This window comes from Sarcophilus harrisii, chromosome 5, assembly GCF_902635505.1.
Source record: "Sarcophilus harrisii chromosome 5, mSarHar1.11, whole genome shotgun sequence".
Classification (NCBI taxonomy): Eukaryota; Metazoa; Chordata; class Mammalia; order Dasyuromorphia; family Dasyuridae; genus Sarcophilus; species Sarcophilus harrisii.
In genome coordinates this window covers 101,759,804-101,781,476 of record NC_045430.1, presented here as the reverse complement: position 1 = coordinate 101,781,476, position 21,673 = coordinate 101,759,804, and the positions used below count along the sequence as shown (strand labels likewise).

The 21,673-nt window shown below is 32.8% G+C and overlaps 1 protein-coding gene across 2 annotated transcripts in view; it reads left to right on the top strand.

The window, feature by feature from the left end:
* The first annotated feature begins 846 nt into the window (after nt 1-846).
* The window catches only part of PTPRR (protein tyrosine phosphatase receptor type R), a 371,281-nt gene continuing 350,454 nt past the window's right edge, over nt 847-21,673 (top strand). For both annotated transcript variants that reach the window (XM_031939192.1, XM_031939194.1), the window contains exon 1: nt 847-1,338. In XM_031939192.1, the coding sequence (XP_031795052.1) occupies nt 1,281-1,338 (58 nt within the window). In that variant the 5' untranslated portion in view covers nt 847-1,280. The remainder of the gene's footprint in view (nt 1,339-21,673) is intronic.

Genomic DNA, 21,673 nt, shown 5'->3' with positions numbered 1-21,673 from the left:
TCTCGACTTAAAAATCATAGTATCCAAAGTAATTTATTATTGAATTGGATGGATTGTGTTTGTGACATACTTGATTGTCTTATGACTTGGATATCATATGGCTTGGATAGTTTAAGTGCCAATATGTTTAGAGGAATAGAAAAGACTGGGGAGAAGGAGATTGAGATGAGATGAAATTATGTCGATAGAAAAGGTAGGGAAAAAATGGAGTTCAGGTAATTGTGTGGATAACCAAAAGAACTTCCACTTATTTTTGCTTCTGTTTTCTGGTTGTTGTTTTGGGGTTTTTTGTTTTTGTTTTTGTTTTTTAGTAAAAGTCAGTTAGGCTGAATTGTCTGAACAATGGCATCATTTGGTGTTTTGCTTGAAGACTTAAACTGTGATGATAGTAAAAAGTAATAAAAAGGAAGCAAAGGAGAAAGAATTGGGAATGGTTTTCTTGAGAGAAAACCAGGCAAGAATGAACAATAAATAACACTTCACCTGAGTAGTAGAAAACCAGAGAACTAGAGAACCAACATTTCCCTCTGCAGATAAATCCTCTGAAACAATGCATCCAAGAAAATTGGCCTCTTTTAAGTAAGAAAAGAGGGGTCTGGGAAAGAAGGTAAAGCTTTATAATGTGCTTGATGCTTTCCCAAGTGTTTTCATCCGTTTCCCACGCTCTCTTGGGCCCAGAAACTACAGTCTTCTTGATAAACCCAAAGCAAAGACTCCTCTCCAATTCTGTGGACCCTGTGTCCAACTTTCAGGTGCTGCTAAGAGCAGGAGAAATGAAATCTCAAGTTGAAACTCCAATGTGGTTCTAATATAGAAACTGGGCATGCTCAGTAGCCAAGGCAGGTTTAGGCTGCAAATAAGAAGCTTTCTCATTCCACATGCAGCAGAACTGCCAGACTAGGGAGAGACAGACAATGATGCGACCAGAAATTCGTTCCCCCCTGCCGCGTTCGCAGTGAGTGCTTGTTCCAGAAGGCAATGACCAAAACTGATTAGGCATCTGTCTCGAGCCTACTTGGAACCCGACCCTGCTTCCTCCTCCTGCCCTCTCTTTTTCCCTCTATCCACATCCCCTCCCCTTGGAAAATCTAGGAAAAGAGGGTTTGCTGACGGTTGCTATCAACGCCATAAATCGTTCCACAACATCCAGGTTGAGATCTAGGAATCTTCAAACACGAACGAATAAACAGGAAGACACTTGACCATCGACCCTTATTGCGTTTTGCCATCGGTGAGAGATCTTCGTGGGTTGATTCTCCTCATCTCTCCATGCAGTCACCATGCAGAGAGCAATTGGCTTTCCTGCACTTTGCCTGCTTGTTAATCTCCACGCCGCAGGTAGGATATTATCGCGTTTTTAGCCAACGATCTAGATGAGCCTTGTAATCGCACATGTTTGAGAACTGGGGGAAGAACTGGTCTTAGAATATCAAGGATAGAAAAAGAAAAGGGAAGGCAACATCGGTGCCTAGTGGGAAGAAAATGAGGGCCGCACCTGTTGGTAGATGAAGCTTGACCTAAAATTGGAACTGCCAAATATACAGGCATACATACATATATATATACATATATGTATGTGCATGTGCATATATATGCGTATACATATGCATATATATGTATTACATAAGTACAATTGCGATGCATTGTAAACATGTCTAATTCATAATAGTAATATCCATATTTTCAGTGAAGGTGCAGGATTTCAGTTCCTCTCAGATCTCTTCGTGTATGAGGTACCTGGGTCTGTCTTTAGAAAGAATCTTATCTAAATTCTCCTGTAGGGAGAACTCCCATGAATGTAGTGACCCTAACCTAATGAACTACTCCCCCGCCCAAGGATTGAAATAAATGCTCCACATCAAACTGCTTAGAATACTATTCCGATCTTTGGTCTCTTTCCTTGTCAATCGAATCTTCACCAATAACTGGAATGAGTATGTTCAATTGAGACCTGGCCTCATGCAGTCAGAACCAGCACTTGCTAGTAATAAAAATCTGAACTGCAGTTTTAAATCCTGAACATTGGTCAGGTACATGTTGTCACTAAAACAAATTTGATAGTCAACAGGAAAGACTAACTATGAGGACTGACTAAAATCTTACAGCAGTTTGTATTAAATCAGTGGGATATAAGAATAGACCTGGGATGTTATGGCAAATCTCCAAAGGACATGCTTTCTGTGTATCTCTATGTAGCCTGAAAGGACCTGCTAAATGGAGTAAATTTTTTATGCAAAAAAAAAAATAGATTATGGCAGGAAGGTTTTGGAATATTGCTGCAATAGCAGTCTTCTTTTAGCACTGAAGCAACCATAAAACTGTGAATCTTTCATGAGCTTGCATAATTAAGAAATTTCATGTGGAGAAAAATAATCTTGGAATTTTTGTTGTTAATATCCCTGAAGTAGCTATTAGAGGTTTTTTGTAGTTGTTGGTATTTTTGTTGTGAATTTATTGGACTGAAATATTTCACTTTTTTGGTTCTCCTTGAAGCTTTCCCTCAGTTTTTATGTATTATGGATCATGGAGGATGCAAAACATATCTATTATGATTATAATTAAATAAAAGCTTCAATGGTTGTAAATAAAGCATTTCATTTTGAGGTTTTCTTTAGTTCCAAGTGATATGATTTGATTCCATCATTAAGTAATTGCAAACTCCAAAGGCCATGTTTTCTGTGTATCTCTATGTAGCCTGAAAGGACCTGCTAAATGGAGTAAATTTTTTATGCAAAAAAAAAATAGATTATGGCAGGAAGGTTTTGGAATATTGCTGCAATAGCAGTCTTCTTTTAGCACTGAAGCAACCATAAAACTGTGAATCTTTCATGAGCTTGCATAATTAAGAAATTTCATGTGGAGAAAAATAATCTTGGAATTTTTGTTGTTAATATCCCTGAAGTAGCTATTAGAGGTTTTTTGTAGTTGTTGGTATTTTTGTTGTGAATTTATTGGACTGAAATATTTCACTCTTTTGGTTCTCCTTGAAGCTTTCCCTCAGTTTTTATGTATTATGGATCATGGAGGATGCAAAACATATCTATTATGATTATAATTAAATAAAAGCTTCAATGGTTGTAAATAAAGTATTTCATTTTGAGGTTTTCTTTAGTTCCAAGTGATATGATTTGATTCCATCATTAAGTAATTGCAAACACAATTTTGATTTTATATTCCTTAATTTTCACAGTTTCTTAAAGTATTCCAACTGTACTGAGATCAGGGAAGGAAAAAAACAGGCTCATATGGGAAGTTATAAGGTTTATTTCCAAAACATTCTACAAATAATATGCTTGTATCTACATATTGATAGAAATACAATTCCTCACTCTAATTTAGATATTAATCATGTGATCTATTATTTTGTCATATCAAATATAGCCATTTTAAACAAGATAGATAGCATGCAACCTATAAAATAAAGAGACCAGCATTGAATGTCAAATTGAACATGTACCCATGGATTCTATTTTAAAATTACATTTAAAGAAATTAAAAATGTATGTATGTACATCATTGATAACTTATTGAAGAAAATGTTTGTAATAAGATGAAGTGAAGACTTGTTTAGAGGAAAAGAATAGAAGTCTTAAATCCTAGATTATTCAGAGCTCTGCTAGGGGAATTGTGTAAACAAATTTCCTTTTGGCACCAATGCCATATTTTAGCCAACCAGTCTCTAACTACCCAAGACATTCCAAAGGAAATAAGCTTGATCTCAGTATTGCACTCACTAGGACTCAGCAAACCAAGAGTAGTTTAGACAATTATTGACTTTTTTAGTTATTATAGATGTTATGCTCTAGGTTGTAGCTTAGGTTGTACCTTCACAATGCCACAACAAAAATTCTTTTCAGTGATCCTTTTTTTTTAACTCTAAATTTCTTCCCAGGCCTTGCACAAACCAAATCTTTATTTACTACATTTTTTTTAATTAGTGGTTTTTGTGCTGTGTAGTATGCCCTTAATGACTTGAAAGGATTGATATAGTTAATTTACAAATGTAACCAAGGCATTAATGAGAATCTGTCATCTGAGTGATAGAGCATTCCATTTTGAACATATTGGTTATAATGAAACCCAGGAATACTAAAAATATTCTGGAGTTACTTCATCAATACATTAAAAAGAAAAGGTGAAATTTTTGAATATTGTTGATTTTCTCAATGAAGTTCATATTTGTAATTTTAAAAATAATGGGGGGGGGTGTTCCTGTAATATCTGAAACTCATTTTTTATCAGTTTCATAATGATATGAAAATTAGTATCACATCACAATATATTAAGTTTTATAATACTTCATCAATTTTCGAATTATATTCTAAGGTAGAGAGAAAAATATGTAAATGCAGAATAAGGTTATTCTGCATTTACATTTTTTTCTCTTGAATTTACTTTTTTTACAATTTCTATTGTTTCTCCCCCTTCCCCAACAAAGTCTCCTGTACTTGAGTTTCCTATTTCTATTGATAGCATAACCATCTAGACATTTATTCATTTTGGATTTCTTTTTGTCTTTGTTTCTCCATATTTGGTCATTCAATAAATTCTATTGGTTTTCCTTTACTATGTGTTTCTGGGATCTGTCTCATGCTTTCTACTTCCATTCTTGCCTCACTAGTTCTTATCATTATCATTTTCATATTAGTTATTGCTGTAGTCTCCTGAATAATCTTCCAACTTCCAGCTATTAACTTCTTCCCTCTGCCTCCCACATTGCTTCCAGATTAACTTTCCTAAAATGTTGTTTTGATCATGCAAATTGCCCTTCTGAAAAAAAAATACATACTTTGATTATAGGATTAAGTATAGCCTATCTAATTTGACATTCAAGACTCTTTACAATCTATTATCAACCCACTCCCACCCTTCCTTTTCTGCTTTCCCTAAATGAATACATGAAGGGGTTCTGGTCACCATCTCTTCAACACATAATGTTAATTCCTGCTTCTGTGCTTTTATTCACACCATTTTTCTTCCTTTGGAATACCTTATTTTCCCTTTATATTCTTGGAATAACAATAGTAATATTTATATAATACTTTAAATTTTGCAAATAATTTTAATACATATCATCTCATTTTACTCTGAGGAGCTATATGCTATAATATCAATTTTACAGATGGGGACTTGCACAAGGTGATACTGCTTGTAAATAAGAATGAATTTTAATTAAGGTGTTCCCAACTCCAAGTCCACTGTGCTAGCGAATTGCTAGGAACCTATCCACAAAACCCAACTTAAATCCTGCTTATAATGATTATTATTTATATTTTTAGTTTAATCTTCCTTATATGCCTTGCTTTGTACTGTGATTAAAAGTGATTAAAAGATATACTTAAAAAACAGGAAATAACAATCTAGAGATTAGAGAAACAGGAAAATCTGTATGAATTGTTGCAGAGTGAAATATATAGTTAGGAGAATAAGTTAAGAGTATATAATAATTACAATGAAAATGTAAAGGAAATGAGCAAATTACTAAAAAAAAAAAAAAAAAAGTTAAGCCCTGAGCAAATGAAAACCAAAAACTGTCACAGAGAAGAATAATGAAGGATAGCTAAATTATCTTGACAGTAAGATAGGATTCTGTATACATTGGTAAAGGTGATCATTGTGACAGATATTTGACAATCTTATTTTTTTTTACTGAGAACTATTTAATTATTATCTTCCCACCTTGATGAAGTTCAAGAAGTATCATAAATTCTAGAAATGCTTATTGTGCATCTACTGTATAAATATGACCCCTAGAAATACATCTATTGAACTGTACTGGAAATTCAGTAAACTATAATTATTCCTACTTCCTATTCACCCATTTGATGATTCTCTTTATCAGAGACTGAGGTCTCTCTCATTACAAGTCTAATGCATTTTCTGGGATAATTCAGATCATTTTTATTCATAGTAAAATGGGATTTTTGGAGTTGAAAGGGACTTTAGCATTGATTAAGGCTAAAATTCTCATTTTTTTCCACTTAGGAAACATTCATATAAGTTTGGTGATTTGCCCAAGTTTTCATAGTATTAAAAACACAATCTCTGGTATTCCTAAACTATTTAACTTTCTATTATATTATTCTATTTTTCTTCATAGAAAACTAAATATAGATAAAAGTTCTTTTATCACACTCTCAATTCTCACACTAAGCCTATCTAGATGATTGGATCAATTTTCTATTTCTTTTTTTTTTCAATCATGAAGAAGTCTTTACCAAGCAACAAAATAATTGGTTACATGAATTTGATAAACATTCATCACTTAGCACATGTGAGCATATTAATAAAAATAAACAAATAAGCAAAGGAACTTGTATTCCCCAGGCAAAAGGGACATGAAATATGTACAAATAAGTAATAAGTAGCAGATAATTTGATAGGGGAAGAGGATGACTAACAGCTTGAGGAAATGGTTGACAAGATTGAGAGAGAGGTGATGAAAAGGTTTTCCATGTGCTGAGGATAGCATGTGCAAAGGCACAGAAATAAGAGATGGTTATGAGAAATAAAGAGTTAGCAGCCAAGTTTGGCCAGAATATAGAGTTCAAGAACCAATATGAAAGGTATGGAAAGTCTTACTAAAGCATAATTTTAAATTCTAGTCATTTTCCCCTGTAGGCAATGGGAAGATACTTAGGAATATAATTTTGCCTGTGTAAAAGATGGATTGAAAAGAGTAACCCAGTAAACAAATTGCATAGTCTAATTCCACATAGAGTAAACAAATAGAAAACTATTTCAAAGTCCAAGTTAGTGATGAAGAAGGCCTGGTCTTGGGTAGTGACAAGATAATTAAAAAAAAAATTAAAAAAATCTGGGTTCAACTATGGAATCTGACTTATATATATATATATTGTCCTAAAAGTTTTAGTTCAGTTTGAAGATTTAATGGCCTTAAGATCTAAGATTTTTGAGACACCCGGTACTTATTGTGATGAACCAGATGAAACATTTGCCTTCAGAAGACATATTTGGTTTAAATGTAAAGTGATTAAAAATTCATATATTCTTAGAACTAATGAGTGATTCAGTTCAATAAACATTTATTCTGTGCCTAATATTGAGCACCCACATTATGGAAGGTTTGAGGACTTATAAAAGATATACAACAATTAAATTCTTAAGGAGCTCGCAGAAAAATTGGGTTAAGGTAAAAGTACATTAACAACTCTGATCAATTCAAGAGAGAGATCCAGGAAGTACTACAAGAAATTTAAGAAGAAATCTTTTTCACCTTGGTTTAAAAAGTAAGGGGGTTCAAGAAGAGGTGGCCTCTTCTCTCTCAATGGCCTGAGTTGGTCTATTAAAAAACTCAGTTCTAAATATTGTGTGCCTATTTATATTTTGTAAAAATGTTTTTGTTCATTTAAATAATTTTTGTACCTGTCAAAAGCAAATAAAGTTATAAGATATTCCTTTCAGTAAAGATTTTTGAGACACATGGGCTCACTTATATAATGCTTATCAATTACATGTATTTTTAATCTTCAAACCATTTGTAAAGGATGAGACATAGGATAAGTTTTGATGTCAAGGTTTTTTTTAATAACTTTAAAAAAGAGACTTATATGATAAAATTGCTCCCTTTTCATATGCTTCCATAAATTCCCCAAGTAGTAAAGATCTTACCTCTCTGATTTCACATAAAACTTTATATTTTATTTTCAATGATCAAATGTTTATTGCTATTTTATTATCATTATTGTTGTTATTGTTGTTATTTATGTTTGTATTCTAGCTTCCTACTAGAATTTAAACTTAAAAAGCCAAAGGCCATGTCTTATCTAAGTTTTGTGGGATTTCTTTGTTTTCTCAGTGGGGAAAAATGTCCCACTCAGGTTAATAGTCCGTGAATAACTTGTAGAATTGAATCTATATTAAATAGTTAAAGAATTTATTTGACTTACTTGTATAATCATTATCCTATTTGTAACCTGCGTATTAACTGAGGTTATATTAGAAGATAATCATATCTCTTCTAAAGAGAAAATATTGACTGCAAGGGTAATTGTAGTAGGTTATATACATTTTAAGGCTTATTGAGTTCTTTTTTTTCTTTTTGCTGAAGCAATTGGGATTAAGTGACTTGCCTAAGCTCACACAGCTTAGGAAATATTGAGTGTCTCAGATTTGACCTCAGCCCTGACTTCAGGGCTGGTGCTCTGTCCATTGTGATACTGAACTCTTTTCTCACAACTTTCAAGTAGTGAGCTGCTAGGTAGTGCAAACAATATTATCCTCATGTTACAAATGAAAAGAATTGAGGCTCAGAGAGTTTATTAGTCCAGAGTTGTACAAGAAAGCAAAGGAGCTTAATCATATCCAGGACTCTGAATCCAGTGTCCTTTCTATCTAACTCCTGACTTCAACCTTTCTGCCTAACTCCTTATTTTATGTAAAAGTACTAGATACATTTCTGGAGGATATGAGTCCATTTTCCTCTGTGGAATAAGAAATATATTTTAAAAAGGCATCACATGCTTCTTGTATTGCATCTAAAAAAAATCTAATTGCATCTCCTCAAGGGAAATTATTTTTTAAAATAATTATAACTTTTTATTGACAGTACATATACATGGGTAAGTTTTTGCAACATTATCCCTTGCACTCACTTCTGTTCCGATTTTTCCCTTCCTTCCCTCTATCCCTCCCCTAGATGGCATTCAGTCTTATACATGTTAAACATGTTATAGTATATCCTAGACACAATATATGTGTGCAAAACCAAATAGTTCTCTTGTTGCTCAGGAAGAATTGGATTCAGAAGGTAAAAATAACCTGGGAAGAAAGACAAAAATTCAAACAGTTTACACTCATTTCCCAGTGTTCCTTTTCCGGATGTAGCTGATTCTGTCCATCATTGATCAATTGGAACTGAATTAGATCTTCTCTTTGTCGAAGATATCCACTTCCATCAGAATACATCTTCATACAGTATTGTTGTTGAAGTGTATAATGATCTCCTGATTCTGCTCATTTCACCCAGCATCAGTTCATGTAAGTCTGTCCAAGCCTCTCTGAAATCATCCTGTTGGTCATTTCTTACAGAACAATAATATTCCATAACATTCATATACCACAATTTACCCAACCATTTTCCAATTGATGGACATCCATTCATTTTCCAGTTTCTAGACACTACAAACAGGGATGCCATAAACATTTTGGCACATACAGGTCCCTTTCCCTTCTTTAGTATCTCTTTAGGGTATAAACCCAATAGTAGCACTGCTGGATCAAAGGGAATGCACAGTTTGATAACTTTTGAGGCATAATTCCAGATTGCTCTCCAGAATGGTTGGATTCATTCACAACTCCATCAACATTGCATCAATGTCCCAGTTTTCCAGCATTCCCTCCAACATTCATCATTATTTTTTCCTGTCATCTTAGTCAATCTGACAGGTGTGTAGTGATATCTCAGAGTTGTCTTAATTTGCATTTGTCTGATCAATAGTGATTTGGAACACTCATATGAGTGGAAATAGTTTCAATTTCATCATCTGAAAATTGTTTGGTCATATCCTTTGACCATTTATCAATTGGAGAATGGCTTGATTTCTTATAAATTAGAGTCAATTCTCTATATATTTTAGAAATGAGGCCTGTATCAGAACCTTTAACTGTAAAAATTTTTTCCCAGTTTGTTGCCTCCCTTCTAATTTTGTTTGCATTAGTTTTGTTTGTACAAAGGCTTTTTAATTTGATGTAATCAAAATTTTCTATTTTGTGATCAATAATGATCTCTAGTTCTTCTTTGGTCACAAATTCCTTCCTCCTCCACAAATCTGAGAGATAAACTACCCTATGTTCCTCTCATTTATTTATGATTTCATTCTTTATGCCTAAATCATGGACCCATTTTGATCTTACCTTCGTATATGGTGTTAAAGTGTGGGTCCATGCCTAATTTCTGCCATACTAATTTGAGGGAAACTATTTTTATAAATTTTTATTTTTATCTTTAGTAATGATATATCTTATGAGTGGCTGAAAACAAAAACAAAGGGTTGTGTTCAATTTTTTTTTTTTTAACATTAGCCAATTATCTAAAAATGGCTTCCTTCTCAGGTTGTGAATTCCTTGTGATTAGAAGTGATAAAATTGTAGCTTAGATAACCCATTGTTAAAGAAGTTGTAAAAGGGGTTGATTCTTCAAGTCCTTTCTAACTTTAAGAATCTGATTCTAGGAGTCATTTCCATTAAAAATTTTAGTTTTATTTATTTATTTTAAATTTATAGCATAAATATTTCCACAACATACTATAAAAAGATGATTGTATGTGAAACTACAAATCTATTGTGTAAAACTTGCTATTCTTTTAAAATATATAACAAAGTTATCCTGTAAATTTCTTTTTAAAAATTTTTTTCTTCCCTCCCTCCTGCCCTAGAGATGGCTACTATTAGACACAAATGTGTGTGTGTTTGTGTATGTATAATCATTCTATACATATTTCATTTTTCTCTGGATGCAGATAGCCTCTTTCTTCTTATGTTTTTTATAGTTAATTTGGATATTTAGAATATTCAAAATGACTTATTTGTTTAAATTTCTACTTAATATAATACTGATATTATTGTATACTATATTCTCTTGGTTCTGCTGTTTCATACAAGTCTATCCATGTTTTTCTAAGATCATCAAGTTCAACATTTCTTATAGCATGGTAATAATGTTCCATCATGATTATGAAACTATTATTATTATTAAACAACTTATTCTACTATTTCCCAGTTGATGGGCATTTTCATAGTTTTCAGTTCTTTGCCAAGAGAGCTGCTATAAATATCTTTAGAATATATAGTTTCTTTTCCTTTTCCCCTAATCATCTTTGGGAATAGATCTAGTCAAAGGGTATGGGCAACTTAATAAATCTTTGGAAATAATTCCATCTTTATCTTTAAAAGTCCTATAATTGGCAAATTTACTCTGTAGAAAGAAGGAAATAATCATTTTTATCATGCTTACTATGTGTCTGATATTGTGCTAAGAATTTTTAACATGTATTATCTCATCTGACCCTCACAAAAGCCTTGTTAGGTGAGTACTATTATTATATCCCCATTTTATAAGCGAGGAAACTGAGGTAGACAGAGTATAAATGACTTTCTCAGAGTCACAGAGCTAGTAACTATCTGGAATCAGATTTGAATTTAAATTTTCTTAACTCTAGGACCAGCACTATATCCATAATCCAGCAGCTGCTTTCATTATAACAAATAAACATTGATATACCAACTAGTTCAGTATAGGTCCCTTAATGACAGGAACTACTTTGCTTTTTCTTCTTGAAACTGTATAACAGTGGTTCTTTAATCTAGGATCTATGGACAAATTTCAGAGGGTTCATGAATTGGGATGGGAAAAACTTTCATCTTTATTTTTACCATCCTTTAACTGAAAATTATCATTTTCTTCAATGAATGTAGGCAACAATATATTAGTATAAAATGTCATAGACTTCTCACACTGTTAGTGAACTCCAAGATACACAAAATAAGTGTGAGGAATGTAGAAGACCCTTACTCAAAATGACTACTCAGAGATCATTCAGTAGAAGGCAGAAAAGTTGTTTATTGAAAACCTCCAGAGGATGAGCCGTCCCATCATGAGATAAGAAAGAGAAAGCTCGCTATAGGAGGGCTAAAGAAGTAGTAAAGATACATAGCTTTCATACAAGCAATTACATCACAAGTAAGAGAGCATTGAGGAGAGGGGGAGGCATCTAATTGGTTGTTGCTATTTGGGGAGATTGGAATGGAAGGTTTCTATTTCCCCCAAATCTCCTGATTTCTAAAAAAACAGAAAATCAGACCTTCAGGCTTAATTAAGCAGATAATGGTCCAGCTAATAGACTAAATATCGATAAATGTCAAATACTGATAAATGTCATCAGCTCAGGTTAAGTAAATATGTTTATAGCTAGCCAAGGCTCAAGTAAATATGAGCCTGCACATATTATACAGGTCATAGGGGAAACACAGAAATAATGAAAATAAAATACAGGAAAAGAATTCATACATTCCTGTAAGTTCTTCACCTTATCTCTCTCTATTCCATACATAAGTTCAAAAATATTTGCTATATCAAGTATTTTTTTTACCACCACCCCCCACCTTTTAGACTTCTGTGTTTTCTTCCGTCTTTCCTTCCTTCTTGTATTTATATCTCCAGAACTTAATACAGTGCCTGACACATAATAAAAGTTTGGGCACTTGATAAATGTTTATTGACTATTGGCTATACCAATATCTTAGACATGTCCTGACAAAGTGCAATGAGACCTTTCTTCTTTTTGGTGCTATATTTATTGTAGTATTAGGTTATCATTGGTTGTCATGTCATATTAAATTATATAAAGCTTACAGTCCAACAAGAAACTATTATTTAAGTAGTTTTCCCCTCTCCCTCCCTCAATATTATGAGAAAGCTATCTTAAGATTTAAGAAGTTCTTTGGATCAAGGTCCACAAGTCATGAGCCACCACCACTATTTCTCTTTTGCTAGACTGAGAGCACACATTAATTCAAAAAAAAAAAAAAAAGATCAATTAGTTAAACAACATAATAAAGTAAATAACAAAGACTACATTAGCAAAGACAACTCATGCTTCTAGAGTTGTAACCAGTTGCACTCCTAGCACCTTAAACTATTACTTAATAGAACCCTATTGAGCTACTGCTGTCATCTGTTGTTCTATCATCAATTGGGCCACCTCTTTTGCTGTGCTATGAGGTATTGGTGTCATCTGCTGGGCTGCTTATTTCTCTGGACTGTAAGAAATGGTTATCTTCAAATGCTTTATTTTTCTCCAATGCATTGCCATGTGTTGGTTCCAACTTGTTTGTTACTTATTGATCTGCTGTTTCTCAACTGAATAATCTGTTGTTTTATAGTAAATGATATCAGTTATTTTATCTTTTACCTTTATAGTAAATATTTCTATGAACCCCTCCTATATACAAGAACTCCAGATTTTTTTGAGTCAGATTCATAACCATGTAGTCAGAAAAATTTTAATTTTTGGTTCAATTCTTTCTTTTAAACTTCCTTGATCTTTTAATTGCAATTTCTTTAGGGTGAGAAATTTTCTTTCAAATGCCATTATGCTTCTGGCTGCTACTGTTGGATAAATGCAAATTACCATGTAGTTTCATTTAGTATAACTAACAGAGCAGATTTGCTTTTAAACCGTCATTCTGTATTCTTATGAGTAACAAAATTGTTGTTCTCTCTATTTCTGCTATTTCTTAATTCATAGTTATGGAAGGGGAAGGAAAGAACTATGGGAGATAAGTTTTGTGTAATTCAATACATACATATGTGTGTGTGGATATATTCTAATCTTTCTAATTTATTTCTAATAATTCTAATATTAATACATTCTAAAATTAAAATAAACACACAATTTAAATTTTGATCCAGTTATATGACTACATAGAATTAAACTTTGAAAATGAATATGTATATATTAGATGATCATATTTATAGATAATTTGTTAGGAATATATTTTTAACTGGTTAAGCAGTATGAAATAGCCAAATAAAGTTTTTATTTCGTAGATAAAATATTTGCTTCAATTATGCAGATGGAAATTTATGTCTGGCCTTTGTGCAACTCAAGTCTCTCTCCTTTTATAAGCTTGAAAAATGGGGTCTTTCCTCAATTTCTCTTACCATCATGAAGATTACTATTGGAGTATTCAGGTGCTCACCATACAATCAGCACATTTTTTTGATCATTTATTTCCCTATTGACATTGTTTATTCCATTCTTTGAAGTCCTTAACATATGTTAAATACTTCAATATGCTTATACCCTCCAAATATCTTTTTTATTCCACATTGTGGAATAAAATTGGAGACTGTTGTATTCTTTGCCTCACAGCCATATTTTAAGGTTTAGGTAATACTGCTATTAAAAAGCATAGGTGGATAATGTTATCTATCTTCAGAGAAACAGAAGACAAACAAGCATAGTATGGCCTTACATAAATGTATGTGAATGTATATATGTGAGTATCTATATGTATATAATTATATATATTTTGCATATATATGTATGATTATATGTGTGTGTATATATATATATATATATATATATATATATATATGCATTTGTACCTATATATAAGCATATACTTGCTTAATTGCCTTCTCTGGGGAGGTGGGTGGGAGAAAAGGGGAAAAACGAACAAAGTAAAAAAATACAGAGAACAAAAAAGAACGTATAAGAAAGAAAAGAAAAGATGAAAAATTCAGAACCCAGTGTATAGTACTTATATAGCCTTCCTTGAAATGGAAATTTATTGAATCTTGTCATGTTCTACTATGCACATTTTTTCCTTTTCCTGTTTTTTTCCTTTTTTTATTTTGTATTTAAGTTATAAATAAATAAGTAAATTTCGAAAAGAGTAAAAATGTATGGGTACATATGTATTGATGAATAAGTTTGTCTATTCAAATACTGTAAACAATTGATATTCTTCTTCTACTTGTTTTTTCCTGGATAGATAGTACAGATAGTCTTTGAATGGTTGCATCTCTATTCCAGGAAGCTAAATAGTGTTTGGGAACTTGAAATAGCCAGCACTTCCCAATATCATTCCAAAACAAGTATATCTTGATTATTTCACTGTCCAGACAAAATCCTTGCTCAATGTGGATCTTCTTTATTAAAGGTTCACAGTTATAAAGCTCTGAGACTTTAGAAGCCATATAATTTAACTTTATTTTACATATGAAGAAATAAGATCCAGAGGTTTTGACTTATCCAAGGTCATAAAGGTCAAGATTTCAACTAGGGTTTTATGACTCCAATTCTAACATGTCCCTTTTAACAACAAACTCCTTTGGGAGTTATGTTTCCTTCAAATTCTTAGCATGATGTTTATGATCAGAAGATCAATGAACAAAGATATTTATATTGTTATATTTTTGAAGGAATATTTATTTTGTTAAATGAATAAGAGTAATGCAGAAAAATTAGGACCTGTAAAAATATACTTTATGAAAGCTCACTTTTTAGTTGTTTAGATACCTTGCTCCAAATTGTTTTCCTTACTGTGGGGTTGATGCTGTGAACTGTGAAAAGATATATAAATATGAACAACTGTTACTGTCTTGGTTTGGGTTTGTACTTTCTTTTGGTATAAGACAATCATCACCAGTTCAGATCAGTAACCACTTGGCAAGTTGCTTGGAAGCACTGAGAGACTAAGTGACATCCTTAGAGTCACATATAGCCCATATATGTTAGAAGTGGTTATTTGAGGCCATGACTTATTGTTCCCAAAGTCAATTTTCTATACTTTACCACACTGCTTCCCCATTGCTACCAGTATCTTAATAGTAATATATTATGCGTATGTATAATGTGTGTATAATATGCACACAAACAGTTGAAACACAAGTATACCTATCATATCAATATATTATTATGGCTACTAATTTTGTATGGTATAAATAGAAAAATTATAAGGTGAAAAATAAGCATCTGTGTATGTTATATTACTTTATTGTAGGTTTAAAATTTAATAAATTGTAACATTTTTTATTTTATTTGAAGGAAATATTACTTGTGTAACCTATTTTGTAAGAAGTGGCCAGATAAAAATTTTTTTTCCAAAATGAGGAGTTGTTGTATAAAGCTCGGAAATCACTGCCAGTAGACTACTTCAAAACCAGATTTGAGAGACTGTCCTAGGGATTTTGAAGAAATTATTAAAAAAAAAAGATTTAAAGAAGTAACTTCATGTTGTTTCTTCAAGGGTTAATATTTATCAAGATGTATATCTCTTTGAGTGGTTTCTTCTGGGTTAGAATTTCTCTGAAGTTCTTCTAAGTGCCCTTTCTTGGTACTTGAAGAGAATTTAGGTATAGTAACATCCAGTATTATTAACCTTTCTCTCAGACATCACTCATATCTAATTCTTCACCAAAGGGATCTCTATCAGCTACAGAGTAGCCTACATAAAAACTCAATCTCCTCCAAAGGAGGAGTTAAGTTTTTCTTAACTCTAACACATGGCTTACTGTAAAATCTGATGAAATAAGAAACTACTAGATGGCAAAGTGAATAGAGCTCTGGGATTAGAGATAGGAAGACCTGAGGTGAAATCTGACCTCAGATGCAACTGCAAAGCCCTGGGTAAATCACTTAACTTTTATCTCTATTCCTTTGTCTAAAAATTGGGGATAATAATAGCATCTATTTCCCAAGATTGTCACGAGGATCAACTGAGGTAGTAATTGCAAAGTGACTATGTGGCCACTGGTATATAGAAATTGCTATATAAACAATAGCTGTTATACTACTACTACTACTACTACTACTACTACTACTACTACTACTATTACTACTTATCTCATTTACTATGAGCAATGCAACTTTTGTGTAAGTTTCATGTAAAAAAATGAATTGAGAATTAGAATATTGCATAGTTGTGGTAGTAATAATACTAGTAGTACTATAATGTATTAGTAGAACTATCATACAAATAGTACTATAATGATTTGGAGAGAATCTATGTACAAATGCTTTTGAGACACCTCATGACCCCAATATATTTTTGGGGTCAAATCCTCAAACCTCAGCAGCAGTAGTAGTCTTATTCAGCCCACCAAATAGAAGTTTTACAGCATCAGTTTTGGCTAAATGAAGGCGTAACCAGTTTTAATTGGGAAAGTTTTAACATTCTAGACTATACTCATATTGAGAGAAGAGAGTATGTCTACTAGCAAAGCTAAAATATTCCTTTGTAAAAATATCTAATATCCATGAAGGATTAGTTTTTTGTTTTTTCTAACTGAAGACTCTCATAGTATTACATAGGAAGCTCATGTTGCCAAAGAAAATTGGCCATTTGGGTGGTGACTTCATGACCCAAGTTATAGAAATATTAGATAGTAATTAGTTAATAGAAATATTAGACGTGTACTGCTACCCAAATTCATGGAATGCCTTGTTAAAACAGCAAATTTCAAAACCTGAAAACTATTGTTTGTTGTACTGTTGACTCAAGAGGTTATGTATAAGATTTTTAACATCCCATTTTAGATAGCATTCTTGGAGTCAGGAATTCTTTCAATTATAATGTTATCTCAATTCTTTTTTGAAGAGTTGCTGGTGGATAATGAAAAAATTGACGAATGAAAAATTTGACATTTTGTGAAATTTCTTAATTTCTCAGAAATTAAAAAAAAATTACTTTGAAGATCATGCAGTTATAGATTTAGAAATAGAGAATCCCTTAGGGGCCATGCAGTATAAACATCTTGTTTTGGAGATAAGGAAACTGAGGGCCAGGGAAATACATAACCTGCCAAAGTTTCACAGGTGTCTGCAAGAGACCTGGAATTTGAGCTTAGGTCTTTTGACTACAAATTCCAGGCTCTTTGCATTGTTCCATGATAACTCTTTAATCCAAAGCATTCATTTTGTAGAATGGGAAGATGAAGGCCAGAAGGGTGAAGTAACTCATCAAAAATTGAAAAGACAGGATTCACATCCTGTGGTCTTCTGATTCTATGGTGGAAAATTCTCCACAAAAAGCAATAGTTTATTTTGCTAGTCAATATCAGGGTAAAATAACTGGTTGAAAGTGACATGTTTAATACCATTGGATGTTTGCTGCATTACAACAAAAATTGAAATTGGCTTTTAAAAGGAAACTGATTTTAACTGTAAAAACAAAATTTAATTAAAATCAGTTTATTTGTGTAGACATAGCCATACACCCTTGCTGTGATTAACTGAAGGTAGTTCACAAAAGACAAAGACTCACAATTGCTTTGCTTTTGATATCTTTTAAAATCAAATACATATGTATTCTATAAATTGCATCTCATCTTTTTTTTTGTAATTCCTTTGCAATATCTGGGACAGAGACTTCCAAGTCTCATTTTGAGATATTCTACTGTACTGTGGTTTCCAAGATTATATAACAGTACTCCCATTTTTGCAAAAATAAAGGTTGGGTTTTTTTTTTTTTTGCACCATCTGCCCACATTTCACAAAAGAATCTACACAAATAATGTTTTTATCTCATATTTCCTTCAAATAAAATTAAGACCATATTACAATTTAATAGCATAAATTAATCACAAATCTGAAGTGAAGCCATTGATATTCAGAGATGCCTATTTTTCATCTTATAATTTTCATACTGATAACATAATTAATACCCATCATAATATAATATGCCATGGGTAGGCTTGTTTTTCATCATAAATTTCTTAAAACATGGCATTATTGATGGAAATGCAACTCATAATTTATTTCAACCACTAATAAATTTAAAAATCATTATAAAATCTACAATAGACAGCCCTTTCACATAATAAAGATTTTATGAAAATGAGTAGAATTTTTATTATTTATAATTATTAAGCTAGGTAATTATTTACCCATGGTCAAACTTTAAATTTATCTAAAATTCAAGCCTTTGTTTTAGTGTCCTATTATAAGACAAACTCAAGCATAGGCTTTCAAAATAACAAAATATCTCCTAACATTTTTTCAAAGACATTCTGTACATACATAATCAAATGAATATTTTTAACTACTGTTAGTTACTTCATTTGTAACTACAAAATGGGAAGATTTTATTTCCTTAATTAATAGATCACAAAAATTTCAGACTAATGGACAATTCTTCTTACTACTGTATTATTTTGCAAGTGGAACCATTGATGATGATTTTCAAATGCTTTGCTAAGAGAATCATTTGAATCATATCAAGATCTTCAATCTTTTTTAATATTTATCTTTTTTAAATCAAGTTTTTGTCCTCAGCAACTGTCAATGTAAATGTGTATGTAAAATTTATATGTAAGCATACACATATAATGCAAACAATCTTTTTGTTATCACAAACATAATATTTTTTAAAGTTTTCCCTCATAAAGGCATCATATTTTCAAAAATATCCTGTCAACTATATTCTACATGAATCCTTTCAAGGTGCTGCAACATATCAGATGTCATGCTGTGATCAAAACAAAATCATGTGTGTAAAACAAATACAATAAGTAGTTTTTCATCTCCAATAATAATAGTATTTATCTATCCCCATGATGAATTTTATGGGTATGAGCTTTGGAGATTTTTTAAAATTCACTAGTTAACTTGTCTCTGTAGTCTTTGCCGTTAATAATTTCAATAACTTAAGTTGATTTACTCATCAAATCAATTATTATTTCTCCATCACAGAGAAATATTAATTACTTTTTAAAGTTAAAATGAAAACATTTAAATTTAAACTGTACTGTTATAATGATCAGACTATTATCATTCTCAAATTTCAATTAAGTTTCAGGCTTTGTGGAAATCAGTTTATTATGCTGTAACTACCTATATGAATAGTATTGAGAAATATAACATATCAGAGTACAAACATCATTTAACTTCAAGTTTACATTTTTCACTTTCAAAACCAGGGTACCATGCAGTGACATAATATATCCATGTCATCAGCCTATACCAACTGACAATATGGTAGAATACAATTTTTACATCAAGATTCAAAAAGTACCCATATATAATTTTTTACCTCCTTCATGACTATCCTTTCATATCCTTTAAAAACTATTGCAGAGTCAGTTAGGGTGTTTTTGCCATATGCTAATATAGCTGTGGGTTTTTATTTTGGATTTTATTAATATCTTTCCAAATATATCCCTCTTTCTCTTCTTCTACCCAGGAAAACTTTCTTTTAAATAAAGAACAAAAAATTGTGGGAGGAAATATAACTTTTGTTTCTATTTTAAAAATATATATATATGTGTGTGTGTGTGTGTGTGTGTGTGTGTATGTGTATGTATACTAGTTAGATTTGAAAACATCCATTTGCTTTGACTATTGCTTCTTGAATCTCCTGAAGAGGTTTTTTCGGCCTGCCTCAGGGAGGGGACAGAGAGAAAAAGACTTTCTAGAAAATTCTGGGGGGCGGAGCCAAGATGGCGGAGAAGACACACGCGACTTTCTAAGCTCTTCTCTTACCCTCTTTATCAATATTATATCGAGCCTCAAAAATAGTCTTGACTGCTACAATTCATAAAGATAAGAAATAGAACAACTCACCGGCCGAAGAAAATCTGCAGTCTCGGCAAAAAAGGTTGGTTCCGGGGCCAGGGGGGAGATCGGCGCAGACTGGGAGAGAAATTAGGTTCCGAGGAGAGTCTCAAACCGAGGGTGAAGGCACAGATCTCAGCACAAGCGCACAGCCCCAACCTGCAGTACAGGGCTTCCCTTGGGGCAGTTGTGATCCTGCACAGCAGGAGGACGCAGCCGGGTTAGCCTCCAATCTGTGCAGTGGGGAGCTCGGCTTGGGGCCATAGAGCTTTTCCAGGGCCGATTTGCATCAGGCAGAGACGCTGGGCAGAGTTTGTGGCGGTCTGCATGCTGCGGTCTGCCATCAGCTGCTAATACTCACAGTCCCACAAGAGGCTCCGGCCTGGGGCAGTGACACTTTCACCCCTTAGTCTCTAGCCGAGGGCAATCGCTAACCCACTCAGCCTTACTGGGCACTTCGATAGCTCGGCCAGTGCTGAATCCACTTCCTGTTGGGGGAAGGGAAAACTCTCACTCAGAGCAATCCCATACCTCGGAGCCGGAAATCGGTTTACATCTTTCCCTGCTCTGCAGAGGAAGCTGGAACCCCTAGCCTAGAGACCTACCCTAAAGGCTTTAAAACATGAATAAAAAGATGAAAAGAACGATCGACAGCTTTTATGCAGAAAAAGAGCAGGTCAGCAAACCTGAAGAGACCTCAAACAGCTAAAATGCATCAGACTGTCCTCCTTTACATAATGCTCTCATAGAAGAGACCATTAAAAGTCTCAAAAGAGAGTTAGAAGATAAATGGGGAAAGGAAAGAGAAGCCTTACAAGAGAGCAACAACTTCCTGAAATACGAATTGAAAAATAAAGAATTCACTAGAAAGTAGGATTTGTGAATGGAAAAGACAAAGAACTCTCAAGAAAGTAGGATCCGTGAATTGAAAAGACAAAGAACACGCAAGAAAGTAGGATCCGTGGAATTGAAAAGACAAAGAACACCAAAGAAAGTAGGATCTAGAATTGAAAAGAAAATAATTCACTAAAAAAATTAGTGAAATGGAAAAAATTCTCACAGACCAAAACAATACATTCAAAAACTCAATTGACATATACAGAAAGAAGTAAAAAAGCTAATGAAGAAAATAATTCTTTAAAATTAGAACTGAACAAATTGAAACTAACTGATTCATTGAGACAGCAAGAATCAGTCAAGCAAAACAAAAAAGACAAACTGGAAAAACCACGAATTATCTACTTGCAAAACGACAGACTTGGAAAATAGATCTAGGAGAGATAATCTGAGGATTATTGGACTTTCTGAAAACTATGATGAAAAAAGAGCCTAGATACTATTTTACAAGAAATCATCAAAGAGAACTGCCCAGATGTAATAGAATCAGAAGGTAAAATAGGCATTGAAAGAATTCATCGAACACCTTCTGAAAGAAACCCTAAAATAAAAACCCAAGGAATATTGAGCAAATTTCAGAACTATCAGATTAAGGAAAAATTTTACAACAGCCAAAAAAAACCATTTAAATACCGAGGTGCCACAATAAGATCACCGCAAGATCTGGCTGCCCTACATTAAAGGAAAAAGGCCTG